The sequence below is a fragment of the Urocitellus parryii genome, chromosome 13 (genome assembly GCF_045843805.1).
Source record: "Urocitellus parryii isolate mUroPar1 chromosome 13, mUroPar1.hap1, whole genome shotgun sequence".
In the NCBI taxonomy this organism is placed as follows: domain Eukaryota; kingdom Metazoa; phylum Chordata; class Mammalia; order Rodentia; family Sciuridae; genus Urocitellus; species Urocitellus parryii.
The window spans coordinates 755,729-776,491 of record NC_135543.1 but is presented as its reverse complement, the minus strand read 5'-3'; the positions used below and the strand labels follow the sequence as shown (position 1 = coordinate 776,491).

General features: G+C 40.6%; 1 protein-coding gene across 5 annotated transcripts in view; it reads left to right on the top strand.

Annotated features, from left to right (window-relative positions):
• The window catches only part of Atp9b (ATPase phospholipid transporting 9B), a 258,083-nt gene that overhangs the window by 132,094 nt on the left and 105,226 nt on the right, over nt 1–20,763 (top strand). For all 5 annotated transcript variants that reach the window (XR_003302966.2, XM_026412454.2, XM_026412453.2 and 2 more), the window contains exon 11: nt 3,504–3,580. Coding sequence is in view for 4 of the 5 variants with exons in the window: in XM_026412454.2 (XP_026268239.1) it covers nt 3,504–3,580 (77 nt within the window). In the remaining variant the exon portion in view is untranslated. The remainder of the gene's footprint in view (nt 1–3,503; nt 3,581–20,763) is intronic.

Genomic DNA, 20,763 nt, shown 5'->3' with positions numbered 1-20,763 from the left:
TGGTGCTGAGGATCGAACCCAGTGCCCTGCGCATGCCAGGCCATCAAGTTACTGCTTGAGCCACAACCCAGCCACAACCCAGCTTTGTTTCTATAGTATCTAGCCAGTCTGCACGTTTCATACTTTGGTTGACAGTACTCTCTGTATGCCTTTCATACACATTTTTGGTCTGAGTTAATTTTGTAATAAATAAGTAAGCATTCTACTCTCTTTTTGATCCAGTAGTTTCAACCACCAATGTTTTGCATGCATATATATATATATATATATATATACATACACACACACACACACATACATACATACACACACACCGTGTTTATATGTGTGTGTGTATAAATTATCCATGAATCATCTTTAAGTTATTTTTGGGTTTGTGAGGATTGGTTGAGAATAAGTAAATTGAACTTAATATTTTCTCAGTGGTCAAAAGCAACTGAAAATATTGTAGTAGGTTGATCTTTTAAAATATTTAGAATAGTCAGTTTGACTTGCTGCATTGTTTTGTGGTCATACATGTTAAATACCTATAAAATATAAAAAAGAATATCTTTTCCCCCTAACGTTGGCCTTGTTAGCATTTATTTTTCTTAATTTGCATTAGGAAAGTTATTTCCTTAAAGTATAACTGTTCTGTTAATTAGAACTTGGTAGGGTTTTGTGTGAAATTTCCTCAATAGCATGATATAAGAGGCTCATGTAATAGCTAATATGTCAGCAACTGTCCCCTTGAGTGACAAGGGGATGGCACTGAAGTTGAAAGTCATACCAACAGATGACATCACGCAGGGTAGGGCTACTCAATCAGTGGTGGACATGTCATGCTTGTGACCCTGTTGGGGACAGCCAGCACCTGGATCTTCTTACACTGACTTTTCAGTAACTAGTCAGTATGAGATTTGTTAATATGGATCAGGGAAATTAACCCCTGCCTTTCAAAATTAAGTGCTTATAAATCTTCTAAAACATTTCCTTGGTACAGACTGAGCTACATTTTGATTACTTACCAATATTACATCACCACCACCTCTAGTGACTTTGTGACATGATACTTTCCTATTAGCAATTTCTTTGTGGTTGTGGTTTTAGTATGTAAACACATTTCCAAATCTGTCTTTCTGAATAGAAGATTCCCAAGTTGGATCCAGGAGGAGAGGTACTTAATTTTATACTTAAAATATAAAGTTTTGAAATTCTCCCATTTAAACACATATATATGTATACACACACACATATATATATATGTATATATATATATATGTATACATACATATATATGTATTTTAAAACTGGAAAGTTTTAAAACATTCTGTACTTGTCACATTTGGTTTTCCATTATCTGATGTGGTACAAGGTACATGTCAGGTTTTGTTGCTTTCACACGTCTCATTTTCAAAATTGGTAGCCTGTCCCTCCCTTTTCAGTGTTTCTTTCTTTCTTTTTTTAAATTTTTTTATTTCTTTTTTTCTTTTTCTTTCTTTTTTTTTTTTTATTTGAGGGGATGGGTACTGGGGATTGAACCCGACCACATCCTCAGGCCTTTTTTGGATTTTATTTAGAGACAGGTTCTCACTGAGTTGCTTAGCACCTCGCTATTGCTGAGCTAGCTTCGAACTCCCGATCCTCCTGCCTCAGCCTCCCGAGCCACTGGGATTACAGGCCTGTGCCACCACGCCCGGCTTCCTGTATTTCTTTATACAGTGCTTACTAGGTCTTTTTGCCTGTATCAGTTCCATAAGAGAACAGAGAATATCCCGTGTATTCCTGTACTCATTTCAGTAATAGAAAAGCATGAGACTCAGGAAAAACAATGCATTTTAAGTTAATTACAGTGAGTTTTTAGGAAGAATCAAATAGGAAAATACATATAAGAACTATTAGCAGATGTAAATAAATTATGTATAAGTATGACACACTAATTATATTAAAGGCTTGTTGATGTGTGCTGTGTTTTTTGTTAGTCTTGTCATTTGTTACATTTAACTTTTGTACTGTAAATTATAGTGGCAGCCTAGAATCCACGTTGTTCATAGTCTATCTTGGCTTTTAGCACAAGTTTTCTAGGTTCTTTTGAGGCTTGTTCATTCTGCTGTTGTTTAAAAAACAATAATAATTATTATGCCATTTTTCTTGTTATGTAATTTTGCATCAGTGGCACTTTTACATTTTGGTTAAGTCAAAATGGCAAAATAGGAAGAAAATATTGATCAGGTCATCTTTAGTATTTTACCTTATTTTAACATTTAAAGAATCCTATGATGCAACCATATGTTTCTTTTAAGCTTTCAACACTATTACATCATTATGAATTTAGCATTTTTCTGAATTTCAGGTGCAGTAGTCTTATCTAGGAAGTTTATAGGGGTGGAGATATAGAAATGTTCTTGTGCAGGTAGTTGAGCTCACATGGAAATTGTGGGCCAGCTGTGCCTTCAGGAATTTGACAGATGGAAGCCCCACTTCCTTCCCAGCGAGGTACAGTTGAACACACTGCTGCTGCGGACACCTGGTTAACATCTCCATCTTCCTGGGCCTGCTAGAGGGGCAGTTGTGAGTCACAGGTTGTGACCAGTGGTCCATTGACCCAAAGAAGAAACTCATGCCATGTCTGCTTCTTGGGTCCTGAGAGTTCACTGAATTTCATATGTTTGATTAATGTGACATTCAAGGGGTTTTGTATAACTATTATTATAGTTAATTTTATAATGTTTGTTAGTTTTAGTGTTATACATATTACCTTACTATCATTCTGTTTTTCACCTTCAAAATTTAAAAAACTTAAGGACAAAAATTAGAAATAGAGATTTTGCATAAATGTAATTCTAAAAAAGAGATTCCATGGTGTATAATTTAGACAGTCCAGAGCTGGGTGCCTTGATACTTTGTAATCTACGGGTTGTTACAAGGGTATTTTGTTACTCTTTTCTCTTAGGTTTAACAATTAGCATACCTTCTTTACATGTAAAATTAGAAAACCAGACTTTTAAAGATATGAATAAAAGAGATTAATAGCTCCTAAGTAAGAAGTTAACAGTTTTGATAATATTTCTGCTGTTTTGGTTGCATGCGTCAGAGGTGCCAGCAGATGCTTCTGCTGGTCTTGGTGTACAGCGGAGGCACTCTCACTCAAGAGAAGCTGTTTTCCTGGTCCCCTTTGGTTGGCAAGTCCAGCCACCCAGCTGTCAGTTAAGCGCACTACCTCTCAACAGATTGTCAGCAATGAATCCCTCTTTCTATTGTCAGGCAAAGAAATGGTAGTGCATTTTCTACAGTTATATGTAGGTGAATTTGTATTGTTTAACAAATCATTTGACTTTTTCCAAGTCCATTTAAGAAGTTGAGATTAGGTTTTCTTGAATTGGCCAAATGAAATTGACTGAAGAATAAATGTATATAAAGTCAAATAGAGTAATGTATTTTCCCATCAAGACAGTTAATGAGAACTGTTATCTCTTTGCTTTCCTTCACATATCTCTATAAGGACCACTTTCATGTTTTTGCAGGTACTGTAATAGGTGTTGTCATTTATACTGGAAAAGAGACTCGAAGTGTAATGAACACATCCAATCCAAAAAATAAGGTAGGCTAGATTAAGGAGCAAATGCTTTAATGACCTTGCTTTTCGTTTCAGGAAGAAAGTCGGTATAGTCCTGAATAACTCATTCACATGGCATAGTATGTGGCATGAAACAGATTCTGGTGATTTGGGGTCTGTTTATCTGTGTTTATAAAATACCATTCTCATTTAAAAAAATTTTCCAAATACAACTTTTCTTGCCTAATTGGAGTTTTATGTGTGTCTTGAATTTGCATTGTTAGATCTATAATTTGTCAATAATTTGACAGTTATTGGTGGGTTCTTAGTTTCTCTTCTTAAAGTTTATTTTACAAATTGTGTTCTTTATGTTGATAATTTAGTTTTCTTTTAAAAAGCAATCTTTACTAATATTTTTATAGCATTTAACTTAATGTGATATTGTTAAAGCAATTTAATATATTTCTACTGCAGAATATGCATATTGAAAACCAAATTTCAATTTTAAAAGAATACTTGATTACATTCCTAAAACTGGTACTCAAGCAATCAGCATGTATAAAAGTCACTATGAGTTCTCAGTAGTTGCTCTCTCAGAAAAGGCACATGTGCTCCAGGTATGGCTAATGACAAGTTCTTCTTCAAGGTGACTTTACTCAGTTTTGCTTGGAGTGCAATCTGCATATTTAAGTAGAACCAACAACCTCATGTGGCTTCATTCCTCACACTGTACCTATTAGTAAAGGCTGTCTTTGCTGGGAATTTATTACAAATTAATAATCCTTTTTTAAAAAAAAACATGTTTAAGACAAAATATGATCCTCTCCCCTCCACCCCCCCCCAGCTAAATATCATTGAAAAAAATAGCCCTTCTAAGATTAGGAAAACCTTACCACCTGTGCCTGGCTTTTCTGTGCCCAGAGGCCTCCACTTCTATGTGTGCTTTGTGAGGGGCTGCCTGCAATATAAATTCTCATTGTGATAATGGGGATTTCTTTAGATTAGTATTGCACCTTTGAGTATCAAATATACCAAAGTCACTAATTCTACAATAGTTAAAATTAACATTTAAAAGTGAATTGTTCAACTAATAATTTACAGAATCACATGCATACTTATACATGTTTTCAGGGAAGCGTGGTGATTTTTTTCCCAAGTGAGTAAATAGAATATTCTAGTGCCTGTATAAGTCCAGTGCTTCTCTAATCTTTTCACCTTTTATATTTATGATATTTGAAGATAAATTTAATGTTAAGTGTAAAATTTAATTTGTATCTTAAAAGTTAGACTGCCTTTCAATTTAACTCTTTATTCTTCAGTTTAACTTACTTCCTCTTTTTTTCTTCACTTTATCACTTTTTTTCTTGATATAGCCTTTGTTTTTACCTCATTGAACTCTTTGCATGGAATTTTGATGCATAGTAACTTAAGTGACCTTGTATTTTATGATCACAATTAAGAATTCTGGCACTGGAGTTTCACTATCTGGGTGAGAATCTGGATTTTGCCACAGACTTGCCCTTTGGTCTTGGGCACATATTACAATTCTACATCTTAATTTCCTCATCTATAAATGGAGAAAGTGTCCACATATTGAAAACAAGATAATGTGTGTTGCTTTTAGAAAAGAACTTGCAAGTGACAGATGTTCAATAGATGTCATCTATAGACTTGCTGTAGAATGGAATGTTTTCCAGCCTATCATCTCCAGTCAGTAAATACTTACTAACTAGTTTATGTGAGGTAATATACCCTGTGCTGTCCAGTACCATGTACTCTAGAAATTCTCCCAGTGGCCACCCTCTCTGCCTTCCTCCTCACCTCCTCTCCTTCCACCTCATCTCTCTCCCTCTTCTTCTCTCCTATGTTTAGCCTTCTGTATTTCCATGGTTTTAGCAGGGACACTGTTGGTATTCACAGGATTGGAGTGGAACCCTTGCTTGGCCTCTTAGTGGCTTTTAACCTGGTGTAAAGGGCTCCCTCAGTGGCAGGCTCCAACTCCAGCCAGAATCTGCCTGCCAGCAGTGCCTGAAACTCTGGGAGCACTTTTCCCTTGGCTGCCCCCTCTGCAACTTCCCTTGTGTAGAGTGGTGCATTCACACCACAGCTCCCAGAAGAGGGTGGCACCTCAGTGGAACTGTGCCTTCACGGGAAAATCCTGAGCTATGCATTCTGCAACAGGGCATGTTAGTAGAGGTTTGTTGGAATTTTTTAAAAATTGTTAAATTAAGGAATAACCCTAAGAGGGAAATTGATCAGGTAAATTTGTATGTGTAATGAAATCTAAGTGTTCAATGCTAGTTTTATAAGAATAAAATTCAGAAACGGCTTTAAAGCATGCTATAAATGGGCTGAAGGTATCCAGGGAAGGTTTTGATTTTGGTGTATGGTGAATGGAGAGGAACATGTGATGTTTGTTTCCTGATGACCATTGTACTGTTTGAGAGACATTATTTTCTGAAGACTACATCTAGTGTTCTTCCAAGGCTAGTGAACCAGCAAACTTCTGGACTTTGAGGAAGTCTGGTCTAAATGAAAGTGCAAGCACTTAAGAGGAATCAAATTGCTCTTCTGAGTTTCATTGGATTTCTTCAGAGAGACAAAACCATCCCTTACAGTTCCAACAACTGTCTCTCACATGGGGTGGGTTGATAGGGCAGTATTTGAAATTCGGTTTTGGAGTGACTTGTCAACAGAGTAATTTGAGCTAGAAATACATATTTTTGAATGAGTAAGAAGTGGTTATAGTTGGAACAGGCTAAGCCATGCTGGGATCCTAAACTGCCCAAAACCACAGTGATTTCCTACCGTGGTCCCCTTAGCGTGTTTTGTGTCTAACTGAGGCTGGGGGTGCTTGCTCATCACAGTCTCTGATGTAAGATAAACTAGCACATTGCATGTTGACCCTTAAGGCCTCTACTAGTAAGCAATACAGGTCACACTTCATTGACCAGAGCAACTAAAGGCCTCAGCTTTGCTCAAGAAGCCAGATAAGAACAGTCCTGCTCCCCATGCAGGAGGGAGCTGTAGGTACTGAACTAGCAGCACTAGTGACTGCCTCCAGCATGGCTATGACTTTAGCTTTTCAGGGCTTCTCTTTAGTGTGAAAACAGACCTTGTGGAATCACCCCAAATGCAGTGTTTAAGAGGTCATGCAGAGGAATTATAACCAGGGAGTATCACAGGAGGGGGCAGTAGTGACAGTAGGTGTCAGCTGTGGTGCTCCCTAGGGGAAAGCAGGGAAGGCTAGTAGGTTCAGTAGCCTGCCAAAGTCAGCACTGGAGACTCTGAGGGGCACAGGGTGATAAAGAGGATGTGACATTGGGGGATCTGGGGTCAGGGTTAGGAGAAGAGAGCCTAAAGAATGTTGATTAAAAACAAGTGGGGGCTGGAGTTTTGGCTCAGCAGTAGAGTGTTCACCTAGCACGTCGAAGGCACTGGGTTCAATCCTCAGCATCACATAAAAATAAATAAGTAAAATAAAGGTATTGTGTCCAATTACAACTAAAAAAATTTTTTTTAAAAGAATAAGTGGACTGCCAGGCACAGTGGTGCTCACCTGTAATCCCAGCAGCTCAGGAAGCTGCAGTAGGAGGATTGCGAATTCAAAGCCAAATTCCACAAAAGTGAGGCACTAAGCAACTCAGTGAGACCCTGTCTCTTAAATAAAATACAAAATGGGGATGTGGATGTGGCTTAGTGGTTGAGTGCCCCTGAGTTCAATCCCTGGTACCAAAAAAAAAAAAAAAAAAAAAAGTGGAGTGATCCTATCATAAGAGAAAGCCAGCAAATAGAGGCCGGCACTCCCATTTTATTATTTTTTTCTAGCTAGAGAAATTAATATAATGGTACTATTAATACTATCATAAAAGGATAAAAGGTCTTTAGCTTAAAAGAAAATTACATAATATTATATGACTACCATTGAAAATATGACATGGCTTCTTTGATTGCCAGAAAATATTTACAGTCAATCATTATGTCTCTTCCTGTCTCCCCTTCCCTCTTACTTTTTTGTTTTCTTCCCTATTTTCACTCTCTTCATTTTTCATTTATTTTCTACCTTCATTACAGTGTATGTAAATGCCAGGACCATTGTAAATTTGTTAAGTTAATTTTAATTGTAAAATTGTTAAGTTCCTATTTAAGCTCTTTTGTGTAATATTGGGGACCTAGCTGTTCTTGGAGTTAAAGTTATAATGGAGCCAGTAACAAACAGAGGACAAGAGCCCCAAAGCAGGCACAAAACAGTGGACACTTAGTTGGTCCAAAATTGCAGGTCGGCAGCAGCAGGTTTCAGAGAAAAGTAGTTGAAGGTGTACAGTAACCCCAGGGCACAGACAGTGAAGTGAGTGATAGTACATAACCATACAGATGGCAGCCCAGAGGCCCCCTGTAGCCCAAGGGCAAGACTTTTAGAAAAGGAGAAAGGCAGAAGATGTGGTCAGACCAGGCACATCTGGAAGAAAGGTAACTATTGGCACTAAGAGGCAAAGTACAGGCAGCATGCTGGTGCATGCCTGGAATCCCAGCAGCTAAGGAGGATTGAAAGTTCAAAGCCAGGCTCAGCAACTTAGGCAGACCCTGTCTCAAAATAAAATATAAAAAGGGCTGGGGATATGGTTCAGTGATTAAGCACTCCTAGGTTCTTTCCCCTATACTCCCACCCCCCAAAAAAGAGGCAAAATGCAGTGACAGGAGGGCTTCATGCAAGGGAGGTGCCAGCACCCATGTGCACACCTGTGTTCACATTTTCCAGTCTACCTTCCCTTATAAAAGGATGCATCCTGTTATTGCTGCAGCTAACCTCAAAGGCAGAGTGACTGTTCCTATGTGTGTTCTGTTTCCCAGGACCTTCTCTCTCAAGGGGACACAGTAGCAGTCTCATACTCTTCAATTGCTTGTGGACTCTCACAGAATCAATTCAGTTTAACAAATGCTGTGCTTGCTGATTTTTCTCCTTTATTCCTGGATAGAGCAGAAATCTAGAATTCTATAAAGATTGCACATCCTTTCAGTGACTTTTGCCTCTGCCTCTCTGTTACTGTTCTGCTGTTTATTGATGCCTGTAGTGTCTTTTGCCTTCTACTATAGGTGTGACCCTGCATCAGGACGTTTCTCTCTGGGATCACATTGCTTTAACAGTAAAAGAAAATGATGCACATAATTGTTGACATGTAGAATGTCTAAATGAATGGACTCTTTCTAATACGTTGGTTCTGTGGCTCCTGCAGCAATGTAAAGCTCATCGGGCATTTTCCTAAAAAGATCAGGCCCAAGTATGCAGTAACTGTTGTTAACTAGGTCCAAGTGGCTCCATAAGACAACAGCAAATAGAGGCCGGCACTCTGCCCACTCTGCAGCCCTAAGATCTGCCTGCTCTGTCTTGACAATACTGTTCGATATTGTGCACCCCCTCCCACCACACTGCTGGGAAGAGCAGTGTGAATCCCATCCCTTCTCCCTTGGCTTAGGTTGGCAGCCCGTCTTCCCCACTCAAGTTGAAGGGTCCTTGAGGACCAGAGTTTGTAGTTTCTAATCCCCAGAGTTGAGCAGGTAGATGTGGGACATTCAGCCAGTATCATCAGTGGCTTCATGAATTATGTTTTAAATCTGTCATTCCTCTTAGCAGACATCCCCATGCATCTTTTGGTCAGTTCTCCTTTTTCTTTTTATGTTGGCTACCTTGTTCTTCTCTAGCTGCTTAAAAAAGAAATAACTACTATTATCAGCAGCAAAGCCCAGAGGCCCTGCCTGAATCCCAGTTGTTGGATTTGCTCCCCACAATAAGAAATAGACAAAAAATGCAAAAAGGAAAATAGAATCTCATGCAATTTGACCTAACTGGGTAGAAGTACTAGATGTCTTCTCTGCCAGTTCCACAGAAGGTGTTAATGCTTCAGACATGCAGAACCCAGGAAAACAGCGTGGGCACTCTGAAACCCAAGCCTCTGCCCAGGCACTATTTTACTTGTTTCGTCTTTCCTGTGGCTGTGGATACGGGACCATCCCTAAATGTTCTTTTTAAAAAGTTGAATGAAGAACATTCCCACCCTGCCACCCTTCCTTACTGTTTTGGGTTGGCAGTAGCATTGCATCACCCAGTACTGATCCTGTCTCAGGGCTGGATCAGAAGCAAAAGCCAGGCTGTGTGCATATGCAGATTTATGTGGCCTGTGCTTGACAGGCCCTGGCAGTCCACAGTCTTCACTCTTGGCTTCCTTGGCATCTGTCAAGCCAGTGGAAAGGCAGCCCTCAGCCTGCTGTCAGCACGGGGAGGTCTTCCCCGATCTTCATAGGGACTCTTTTACTGTGAAATGCTTCAGACATGTAGAACCCAGGAAAACAGCATGGGCACTCTGAAACCCAAGCCTCAGCCCAGGCACTATTTTACTTGTTTCGTCTTTCCTGTGGCTGTGGATACGGGACCATCCCTAAATATGCTTTTTAAAAAGTTGAATGAAGAACATTCCCACCCTGCCACCCTTCCTCACTGCTTTGGGTTGGCAGTAGCATTGCATCTCCCAGTACTTATCCTGTCCCTGGGCCGGATCTGAAAAGGCAAACTTATGGGATCCCCAGAATTCCTGAGTCAGAAATGGGGTGCAGCCACCTGTAGGGATTCTGACATACCCTAGAAATTGAGAATGTCTGTTTTGGTCACTGAAATCTAAGGTGGAAAACAATTCCTGTGTAACTAAATTCAGTGACTCTGGCAGATATCCCAATTTGATTATTTGGGGTTTGTTTTTAGAATTGGTTTTAGAATCTAATTTTATTGTGTGACATAATTGAAAAAAAAAACTTAATGCCTATTATAAGAATTTACTAGAACTTTTTAAAGAAATGGTTACATGTTTTATCCAGAAAGGGATTAAAAATAAATTACAGCATTTTGTTAGATCTAGGAGGAAAATTTTATCTAGGATAAAAATGAGCTCTTAGAGCTCAGAATTGGAATTTTCCCCTCAGCATAGTGCTTAGTGAGGAGGTGGGCTCTACACAGAGTTGGAAGTTTTATTGTGAAACTTTGAACAAATCAAAAGTTGTTATTACTAAGCAATTTTACATTGATATTTGGTGAAAGTTTAAATTACAAGGACTACAACTTGGAATAATGGACTGCTTTATAGAACCTAGCCTTACACATATTTATAAGGTGATACTTGATCACACCTAAGAGGGAAGAATTCTTAGAGGAGGTTAAGAGAAATCAATTGTGACAGGTTGCCATTTTCATGCCGTTCATAATAATAAGTTGCTCAGAGCAAGAACAGCAAGGATGAAATAATAATGCAAATTGCTTCAAGCAGTTATTGTAATCCCTTGGGTATATTGATTTGTGTTTCTAATAAAAAGATGCTTTTACATGTCTCATTGACAGAGAGACAGGTGACATGTGCCATTACATGAATTAGAGCCACTTCTCATTGTCTGAATTGTTGCAAAGGCGTTTTTAGATAATAGAGCAAAATACAACCAGCTATGGTATATTTTGCAAGTTGAAATCAAGGCAGTTTGGGGAATAGCTTTCTTATTTTAAAAAAAGGCAGTTTATTAATATTGTTAGAGTTTTGTTGATTTATAATAAAATCTTAGAATAGCTTCCTTTTCTCTGAGGGTTGCATAGAATTGTAGCACCCCATATTTCTAATAGTTGCCTTCTTAAGTAATAAAATATTTTCAAATTCAAATACTTGTTTAAAAATATGCTTCACAAAAGAATTACATGTTGTAGTATATAGTATCACAACCTACATTCAGAAGATTAACAGTCACAGTGTCCAAAGCCCCATCAGAAGAAGATTGACCACAGCACAAACCTACCATGAATCTCTGCAGCAGCACACAGGATGCATGTGACTTTGGGGTTCTGCCTGCACACTTCCACCCTCACTCTTATGGTTGGCACACTGTAATACACTGTGCACAACTGAAAGTCAGGCTTCCTCATCTGCAGTTTGAGCTTAAGTAGGCTTATAGTTCAGGAAAGCTATACAGATGCAAAATACTAAATGTTAAGAACTAATGCTTGGGCTGGGGATGTGGCTCAAGCGGTAGCGCACTCACCTGGCCCGGGTTCGATCCTCAGCACCACATACAAACAAAGATGTTGTGTCCGCCGATAACTAAAAAATAAATATTAAAAAATTAAAAATTCTCTCTCTCTCTCTCTCTCTCTCTCTCTCTCTCTCTCTCTCTCTCTCTCTCCCCTCTCTCTCTCTCCCCTCTCTCTCTCTCTCTCTCTCTCTCTCTCTCTCCTCTCTCACTCTATCTTTAAAAAAAAAAAAAAAGAACTAATGCTTGATGGTAGTATCTGGGACTTAATGCTGTGTGAGCATAACAACACCTACAGCAGAAAACTGGATTTTGACTCTAAATTCTCTAAAAATATGAATTTGATTATAAAGCAGATGCTTCATACAGGAAATACAAGCATAAATTTATTAAAGTGAATGTGTTGCTTATTTGATAGTATTTCCTTATCCCTTAAGAACTATAGCTACATTCTCTGTAATTCAGATTCTTAACAGATGGTAATTTACCCAAGAAGCAGATGAATACTTTCCTAATTATCTTTTTTTTTTTTGAACCCCTTAATTCCTTACCCAGTCCATGAAAACAGAAGTGTGTGGAACTTGTAATAATGACTTACTTATCATGGATGGCAAAACTAAGTATTTCTTCTGCCAGGTCATTTTGAGGTATTTCTGATGGTAAGGGTCTGAAATGTCTGATGTGACTAGGAGTGCAAAAGCCCAGTGTTGTCCAGAACCCCTGTGTGCACTTGGATAAAGTGGGCCAGAGTGGATATTCATCTTGTTAGTGAGGACCTGAGTGAGATAAGGAGCTTTTCTTGTTATTTTGAAGTTCTCTGAGTAAATACCACTTTCCCACGGTGATTTCTGTAAACTACCAGACTGGGATGGTTTGTGTATTAGAAATGCTGTATGGTCACTGCCTGTCATCATCTTGCACACATACAGGGGGTCAGAAGCCAACCTTGGGGCCTTTCAAGCCAGCAGTCAGACAGAAAGGAGGGCACTGTGGTTTCCTCACTGCCTTCTGCCAGGGTCCAGTTGAGTGGGGCTCAGTTGGGCAGCTGACCCCTCCTCTTAGAGAAGCCCTGACCCTAATTTGGCCCTGGGAAGTCGGGTGGGTACTTGTCCTTGTGGAAACACTGAGGGAGGGGGAAGCCAATGAGTGCAGTCTTCCTGCTTGGCCACCCTGCCTGTGGCTTGTGTTGAGGACCCCAGCACACTATGACTGCAGCACCACACATTTCCCTCTTGACAGTACCAGCTGGGGCCCATCCTGGTCACCTTGTTCCTAAGCTTCTGGCAGTGTCTTACAAGGTGAATGATTGCATTATTTTTCTTAGGGATAGTTCATGTTGTTTTTCTTTCCATGGCTACCCTTTTCTAAGTAGTAATTGTGTTTAGGTATTCCTCAGAATCAAATCATAACATTTCTGGTCTCAGTTGTCTGCTCAACCTCTAGAAGTGCATTCTAGCTGTGAATGTTTAATTTGATTTTCTTGACATTAAAGGGTGACTTCACCAAGCTCTGTTTTGAACAGACCCACATGCAGCAGCCTCAGCCTGAGGTCAGGTGGCCTTTGTGGTATGCTGTCCCAGACCGCTTACACTGCCAGCTGGTTGTCACCTGTGTGAGTCCTGTCACCTACAGTGTGCTGGCCTCACCAGTGGTCTGGCTGCCCTGCTGAGGGTACTGAGATGAGGTGACACACCTCAGGGACTTGGTGTGACTTCTGTCGCTGTGGCTGTTAAAAGACCTACCGGATGTTTCCATGAATTTCAGTGTCCCTCCCTGTTGTGCAGTTCTGGGCATTGTGTGGGCTGTGCTTTGGCATGGAGGTTAGCAGGGGTGTGGGCTAGCTGGATCAGCAGACTGAGTAAGCATCCTGTTGAATTGAATTGCTAGGATTTGTTGTAAAATGGGGCCAGAGCGGAGGGCCTTTCAGAAAGTTGCTGTCTGTTGCGGTAGAAATCTCATAAAGGTTCTGGGTGAGGAAAAAAAAAAAAAAAAGGGACTATGAACAAACATCTTTGTGTGTCTATATAACTGAATCAGTTTTTGTGCTGATGCTGAGACTTGAAGACTTTGTATGAGGTATGGGTGACAGTTTGAAGGAGGCAACATCCCTGAGGCACTTGTTAATTACATTTACTACCTTGAAACTTTTGAATTTCTCAGTTACAGACAGAATTGCAACAAACAGCCACTTCGTGTCCTTTTTCTCCCACTAGTACTTGGATTGAAGTCATGGGTACTTACCACTGAGCTACATCCCCAGCTCTTTTTATTTAATTTAGAGAGACGGGATCCCTCTTTGTTGCCCAGGCTGGCCTTGAATCTGCTATCCTTCCGCCTCATTTTTCTGAGTAGCTGGAATTATAGGCATGTACCACTCTGCCTGGTTGATCATTCTTATTTTTCGAAAAAAGTCTATTTCACAAAAATTAATATTTTTAAAAAAGTGAACACGAGAAATTAAAGATTTTTTTACAAGTTTTTTCCCTAATGCTGGAGAATTTAAACTGATAAGGTTATATAGACACACAAAGATGTTTGTTCATAGACTTTTTTTTTGACTTGATAAACTTTAAGTGTAAAATGTTAGTTCTTGTTTTGTTGTTGTTTTTTTTTTTTTTTGATAGTTATTTCTTTGGCAGCAAGGAAGAATCTTTAAAAAAAAAAACAGACAAATTTAAAGTGCTAACTTGAATAAATATTTACTAAATAAATCCATGCCACGACTGGCAGCACACCTGGTTCTTGTCCACAGCCTCACTCTGGCCAGACCTCACATTTGAGGAAGTATCATGCTGTGTGCCTCTCCATCTCACTACACTAGAGGGTCTCTTCTCTCCCCTGCCCACTCCTTCATAAGAGTAAATAAAATCAGCTTTCACTCCAGCTCATAGTGCTTTCTCTTTGGCCTGTGGAAACTCCTTTAAGCTGGCTCTGTGTCTCATTTTCATGAACCCATCATAGTATTTTTTGTTCTTTCTTACACAAAAAGAGGTATCAGAGTTGTACTTTCTTTACCCAGTCCTAGGATAAGCCTGGGTTCCTTTCAGCAAAAAATGGTATTAAGAAGTTAGATTCTGGTGTTGGATGTGCTCCTTACTCTTGAGATACACTGATTCCAGGCACTTAACCCACACAGTGAGGGACGGATGTATGTATGTATGTATGTATGTATCTGTCTGTCTATGCATCCATCTATTCATCCATGAAGAGATGGATGTGTGGGATGGATGCATACCTGTGTGGTGGGTGGATACATGGACAGATGAATGTGTAGGGTAGATTGGCGGATGGATGGATACACACATGCATGTGTGGGTGGACAGAAGGATGGGTACATGGATGGATAGACAAATTAATACATGGATTGATGGATATACAGGTGTGTGGGTGGGTGGATACATGGATACATGGATAGATGATGGATGGATACATGTGTGGATGACTAGCTGGATGGATGCATACATAGCGTAAGTGTTTTTTAACTTTGTGTATATTGAACACCATGAGTTTGGACATACTTCCAGTTCTAGTTTAAGTCCACAGGGTTACTTCTAGTGTTTTCTCCAAACTGTAATTCCTGTCCCTGACAGTGAAAAAAACCTATCTACCTTTTTTACCCTTAATATATTTATTCATTTGAGCAACCCCTTCACTATAACTAGCCTGCATTCCTCCTTATTTCGTTTGTGCCTCAGTGTCCTGCACCAGCTCACCCTTGCCTGTTTTCCTTCCTTAGACAATCACTGAATGAATCAATGAAATGTGTCTTAGAACCTCTTAAATCATCACAGCTAAAGAGAGCTTTCTGGGTGAGGATGGAATGATATTGGTCTTCAGTTGAGGCAAGTGTGGTCAAAGAGACAGTGTGGTTCAAAGTAATAGATTCTCTTCTGGTTTCGAATATTGCATTCTGCTTGGTGAGCAGTATTTTGTAGGGTTTTTTTTTGTTGTTTGTTTGTTTGTTTGTTTTTGCACATCTGTGTAGGCTTCTGTGCCAGTGTGATAGGTTGAATACACTATGGGAGAGAATTGATCTTTTCATAGAAAACCCTGGGTAAATATGGATACTGAAACAAAATCCTAAACGTAGGTTTCAATCTCTCTCCTGCCAATACCTCCAAATTACTATCATTGTAAACCCAAATGGGGAATCTACTGCACGTGTGGTACCCTCCCTTTCTAAGTCTATTCTTCATTAGACAAGGTAATCCTTACTTAAGGTGATTACCAGTTGCATCTATCATCTTGTAGAAATTAGAAACTAGCACTACCTTTAAAGAGATTTTAAACAAAAGGAGGAATTCAGCATAGATCCATTTGTCCTCTGCCTCTTTCCCTATCTTTTGCATATAGTAAACCCTTAACAAATAATGAGTTTTTTAAGATATGACTTGCTGTGCTGGCATCAAAATTACTAAGTTTTTAAAAAACTTAAATGTTCCAAATTTTAAGTAACCTCAAAATTCATGAACAGATTTAGGAAGCTAGGCCTAGAATTCAAACTTATGACTTTGAAGCACATAGCCAGATTTCTGTTAACTTTGCTACTGGTGCTAATGTGAATTGTTTTTCCCCCATAGTAATGTTGATAGCTCATACTTTGTTACATTGGAATCATAATTGCTAAAGTGATCCAGGGACACTCTCCCACCACTAATTTTAAGGATGTAAAAACTAGAAACGGAAAAAGCACAAATAGAGCATCACTACATTAACCTGTGGAAATGAGCAAGTTGTGTAGGATGCAATTTAGAGACATTCGTTTTGGTTGAATATTTAGTCATTCAAGCAACAATTTTCTTAAGTTAAAGTCAATAATTCGTTTCGTTATTACAATTACAAAAATTGTTTCATAGCCTTAAGATATAGACATGGTCTGAAACACACAATGTAGAGAACAGAATAATGGATCAATTTAATATGTTTTTAATTCCAAACAACATAAAGAAAAATTACTATGCTGAGGCTTCATTTCAGTCTCATGTGATGCATTTGCTGCCCTTTGGATGAGGGTGGGTGGGTGGCACCCAATGTCTCCAAGGGGCCAAGTTTGTCTGCCCCATCACCAGGCAGGAGCCACTGTTGATTGTTTCTGGACCTCAGAGAGGATCAGACTAGAAGTTCCCTTGACTTCTTCAACCAGCAGCCGGTCCTCTCCTGGGGTGTGTTCTTAAATCCTGACTTTCTGGATAAAGAATCATAACAATTTTAGAGAGGATTTATGGGTGCTGATTCATTGAAACAAAATCAAGTTGTTTCTTGGACATTTTTTTTAAGTATCTATGTTATGTTGCTTGCATACATTACATTAAAGATCAAGAGGGGCTCAGGGTCTGAGCCTGTTTTATAAAGCAGAATTATTGCTCTGGAAAGACATGTCTGTGTGTAAGTTTTAGGAGTGAATAAAGAATAGTTTGCCACCCCGCCCCTTATATTCAAGGAGTACATATGTGTCGGTTTGCCTTTTTATTAGTGTTGTAATACTAGTTTTTCAAAGAAAAGTGGCCATCTACTTGTTGCCCTTGGAGGGTGGGAGATTATGCTTGTCATTGGTCTAACCTGCTTTAGGTTGTTGTTCGATCTGAGTTCTGATCTCTTAGTTCTGGTTCTATACAGGCCAAGCTCTTTGCTGCTGTTACTAGTTAATGTAAAGTGTTTCTTCTGTGCTTATAATCCTTTTATATCAATTAACTGCATATAAATTGTTGGTTATAAGCTGTTTTTCATACTAATGAACCAAGTTTAAACTGCCAGTGGTCTCTTGTGTTTGTCTCTCTCCTGAGGCCCAAGGTTCTGGCCTCGTTTATGCACAGGATGACTGTGCTACTCCAGCAGAGGCAGGAAGAATGCTAAGATCCTTTGCAACAGCTCCATTAAGAACAGGGACTTGGGACCATTGTGCTCTAACTAGCTTTGGATCTCGGCTCTGTCTCAGTAGAGCCCTTGCACCTTTGGTGAATACTTAATCTTTATGCCATGTGGGAGCTTATAGCACTTTGTGTTTTACATGGACAACATTTTAGAAGACACATTATCTGACGCATCATAAATGCTCAAGAAGCATTGTCAGAAGCCACAGAGGACCAGGGGTTTTAAAACATAATATGCTCAGCTTTTGTGTTTCTAAATAGATTTTTTTAAAAAATATTGACAGTTGTCTTGAAAGCTGAAAATTTTGATTTAGAAGAGCTGGGTACTATTGAGATTCAAGAGGCCAAGTCTTAAGGGGAATCAATATAGAGTTTCAGGGATAAGCAGCAGAAGGGAAAGAGGCAAGTCACGTAGCCCCTCATAACCTTCCTGTCATAGAAGGAGATAAGCTGCAGAAGCAGCCCTGGCAGGTGTGGGTCTGGGGTACTGGCCTCTGTGGAGGTCTCGCAGGGATGTGCTGTCAAAATGAGATGATTAATTAATTCAGTCCTGCCCTTGGCTCTGGGAGGTGAGCAGCCCATGGGAGCCAGCCCTTGGAGTATATTTGCAAGCATAGACAAGACAGCCTTGCCCAGCCTGCCGAGGTCCCCATAGGCTCCAAATCATGTAGGAGTGCCACACGCTTCTGTACTCCTGGAGTGACCAACTAGAAACAGGCCAGCAGGCTGCATGGCTCCATGGCAGTGAGGAGTGAGAAGGCCCTGTGGGTGTGGCATTGTGGTCGTGGCAAGACTGCAGCGGCAGGAGCTGAGGTCCCATGGGAGTAGTGGCATCAAAGGGTGCCTCTCTACAAATTTCCCCTCACTTTCCTAGAACTTAGGTGTGGGCTGGGGATGTGGAGTTGCAAAGGCTTGAATGTAACTTATTGTAAATCTCAAATGATAATTGCTAGTTTTAAAGAGTTAACTAGGATGTGACTAAATTATTTTCCATTAGATAGAAATTTATTTTTGAAAACATATTTTGCACATCAAATCTGTCCTGTAAAAGTGATATCTGCTGCCTCCAAACTTCTCACAGGTGGTGATGCTTTAATCTGGAGAGCTCCAGATGCTGTTAGGTAGATGGCAAAGGTAGGGATTTGAACGTCTTGGCATCATTGGCATGGGTGCTTGCCATGGAAACTTGCTTATAAGCCTGGCCAGTGTACCTCCAGAAGCCAGGGCATAGTTGGGGTTGCTGACAGCAGCCCAAGAGACAGTGCAAGGTAAGCATAGATGAAGGGGGTCTCAGTGTTCGGTCCTCCGAGTGTGAGGCTGGTCTCTCGTGATAAATTTATGCATCCTCCTCTCTTTGGAGTGCTTTGATCTTGGGTCAGCAGAACTTTGAGGAGACATAGGCAGAAGCCAGGTGCATGGAGATGACAAGGGAGCAGGAGATAAGTGTCCTCAAATGTCCTAAGGCTTGAGGCCATTGTGTTGTTTAAGAGAAAAAAGTGGTCATGCATGTAGACCATGGGAGTAACAAGGAGTAGGCAGAAAATTCCTGAAAGACAAAGGGGATGGCTGATGAGGAAAAATCCCTCAGGGGGCAGGAGCCATCCAGAGGACATTTTGTTGATGAGAACAGGGGTAGGATGCAGGGTGAGCTCAGAGGTGGGTGGTCCTGAGCCCTCACCTGCTCACACTTCCTGAGGGAGGAGGAAACTCCTCCTTGTCAGAGTGAAGTAAGTGCAAAACATTTGAAGTGGGTGGAAAATTGTGGTAGAAAACACTTGAAAGATTGATTTGTGGTGCAGAAGCTCTAGAAAGGTTATCTTTCCTAGAAAGATTATCAGTGATTGCCAAGTTGCCATGTTCTGCTATTCAGATGTAGAAGCAGTGACTCACATCTTTGGTTTTGCTGAAAGATTTTATAGGAAGTGAATTAGAATAAGCCAAAGTGCAATGACATTGACCCCACCTTGAGCCACTATTCAGGTCAGGTCCAGCACCTGTTGGCCTCTGCCTTGCAGTAGTTCTGGGACTTGAGTCTCTCTACTCTGTTATCAGACATCACCTGGTCTTGGCACTGCCATCTGCTGTTGCTGAAAGAGGGGCAAGAGTGTGTTAGGATCACCCGCTTTGTATAGCAGCAGCACAACTTTGGCATGAAAAGACCACAGAAGTCGCCACACCCAGCTGAGCAAGCAGAAAGTGATTGACTTTTTTGAGACCTGTCAGAACTGGGGTCAGTGCAAACAGCCCCCTGAAGTCTGGAAAGACCCAAGCACCTCTGGAGAGTCGCAGTTGGCACCTGCTAACCAGGAAGCCCTGTGAAGAAGCTAGCCATCAGATGGTGGTCTTAGAGATTTCTGGAATGCGTGCATAGAGCAGTGTGTGAGCAAGACCTGGAGGCTACAGGCTCTGGCTGAGGCACATTCCTGACTTGACCTCCAGAAACCAGTCAGTTTCAAGGTGAGATTACAGGAAGGATGCCTCTGGGCTCTGGAAGGGGAGGGGAAAAGCAAGTGGTGCAATGTCCAGGACACAGGCTCACTGTACAGGTGAGAAAATGGTCCCAGAGCTGCCCCTGGGAGGTAGGTTTCCCATTCCAGCCTCCTGTCTCCCTATCTCATCAAGTGTAGAGTGAGCTGGGGAGAGCTGAGGATTACTTGCAAAGGGCACAGCCCAGGGTACAGACCCATTTAAGCTGACCCTTCATCACAGCATGACAGCATGCTCCTCTCTCCTTGCCTCACACCAGCTCTTGCTTGGGAATGTAGATGCCACCCAAAAGGGAGCATGACACAGAGCTCTCTAGGAGGAATGTTTAGGCCCAGACCAAAGCAAGGAGTTGGCAGCCACCAGCTCCTGCAGCTGCAGCAAACACTAAGCTTAGCTTAGTTCCTGGCCAGATAAGCACATAAACTCAGCTAAAGGCTAGTTTGCTTCAGTTCCTGTTATCTAATGTAGCATGTCCAGCTTTTAAACATTACAAGATAGGCTGAAGCCACAAGGCAACATTACAACCAGACTCTGGACACAAGGTTTGAAATGACAGGGAATTAAAAGTACTATGATTAGCATGTGAAGGCCACTAATAGAAAAAAAGTGGACAACATCCAAGAACAGATGGATAATGTAGTCAGAGATGGACACTCTAAGAAATCCAAAGGCAGAAATCAAAGTCACTGCTGCAGAAATGAAGAATGGGCATGATCAGCCCTGCTACTTGTGAGTGTGCAGCCATACGCGGAGCTCCCTGTGACACCCCGTGGTCAGTAAGGTGTGGGTGAGTGCGCACACCAACCTCTACAG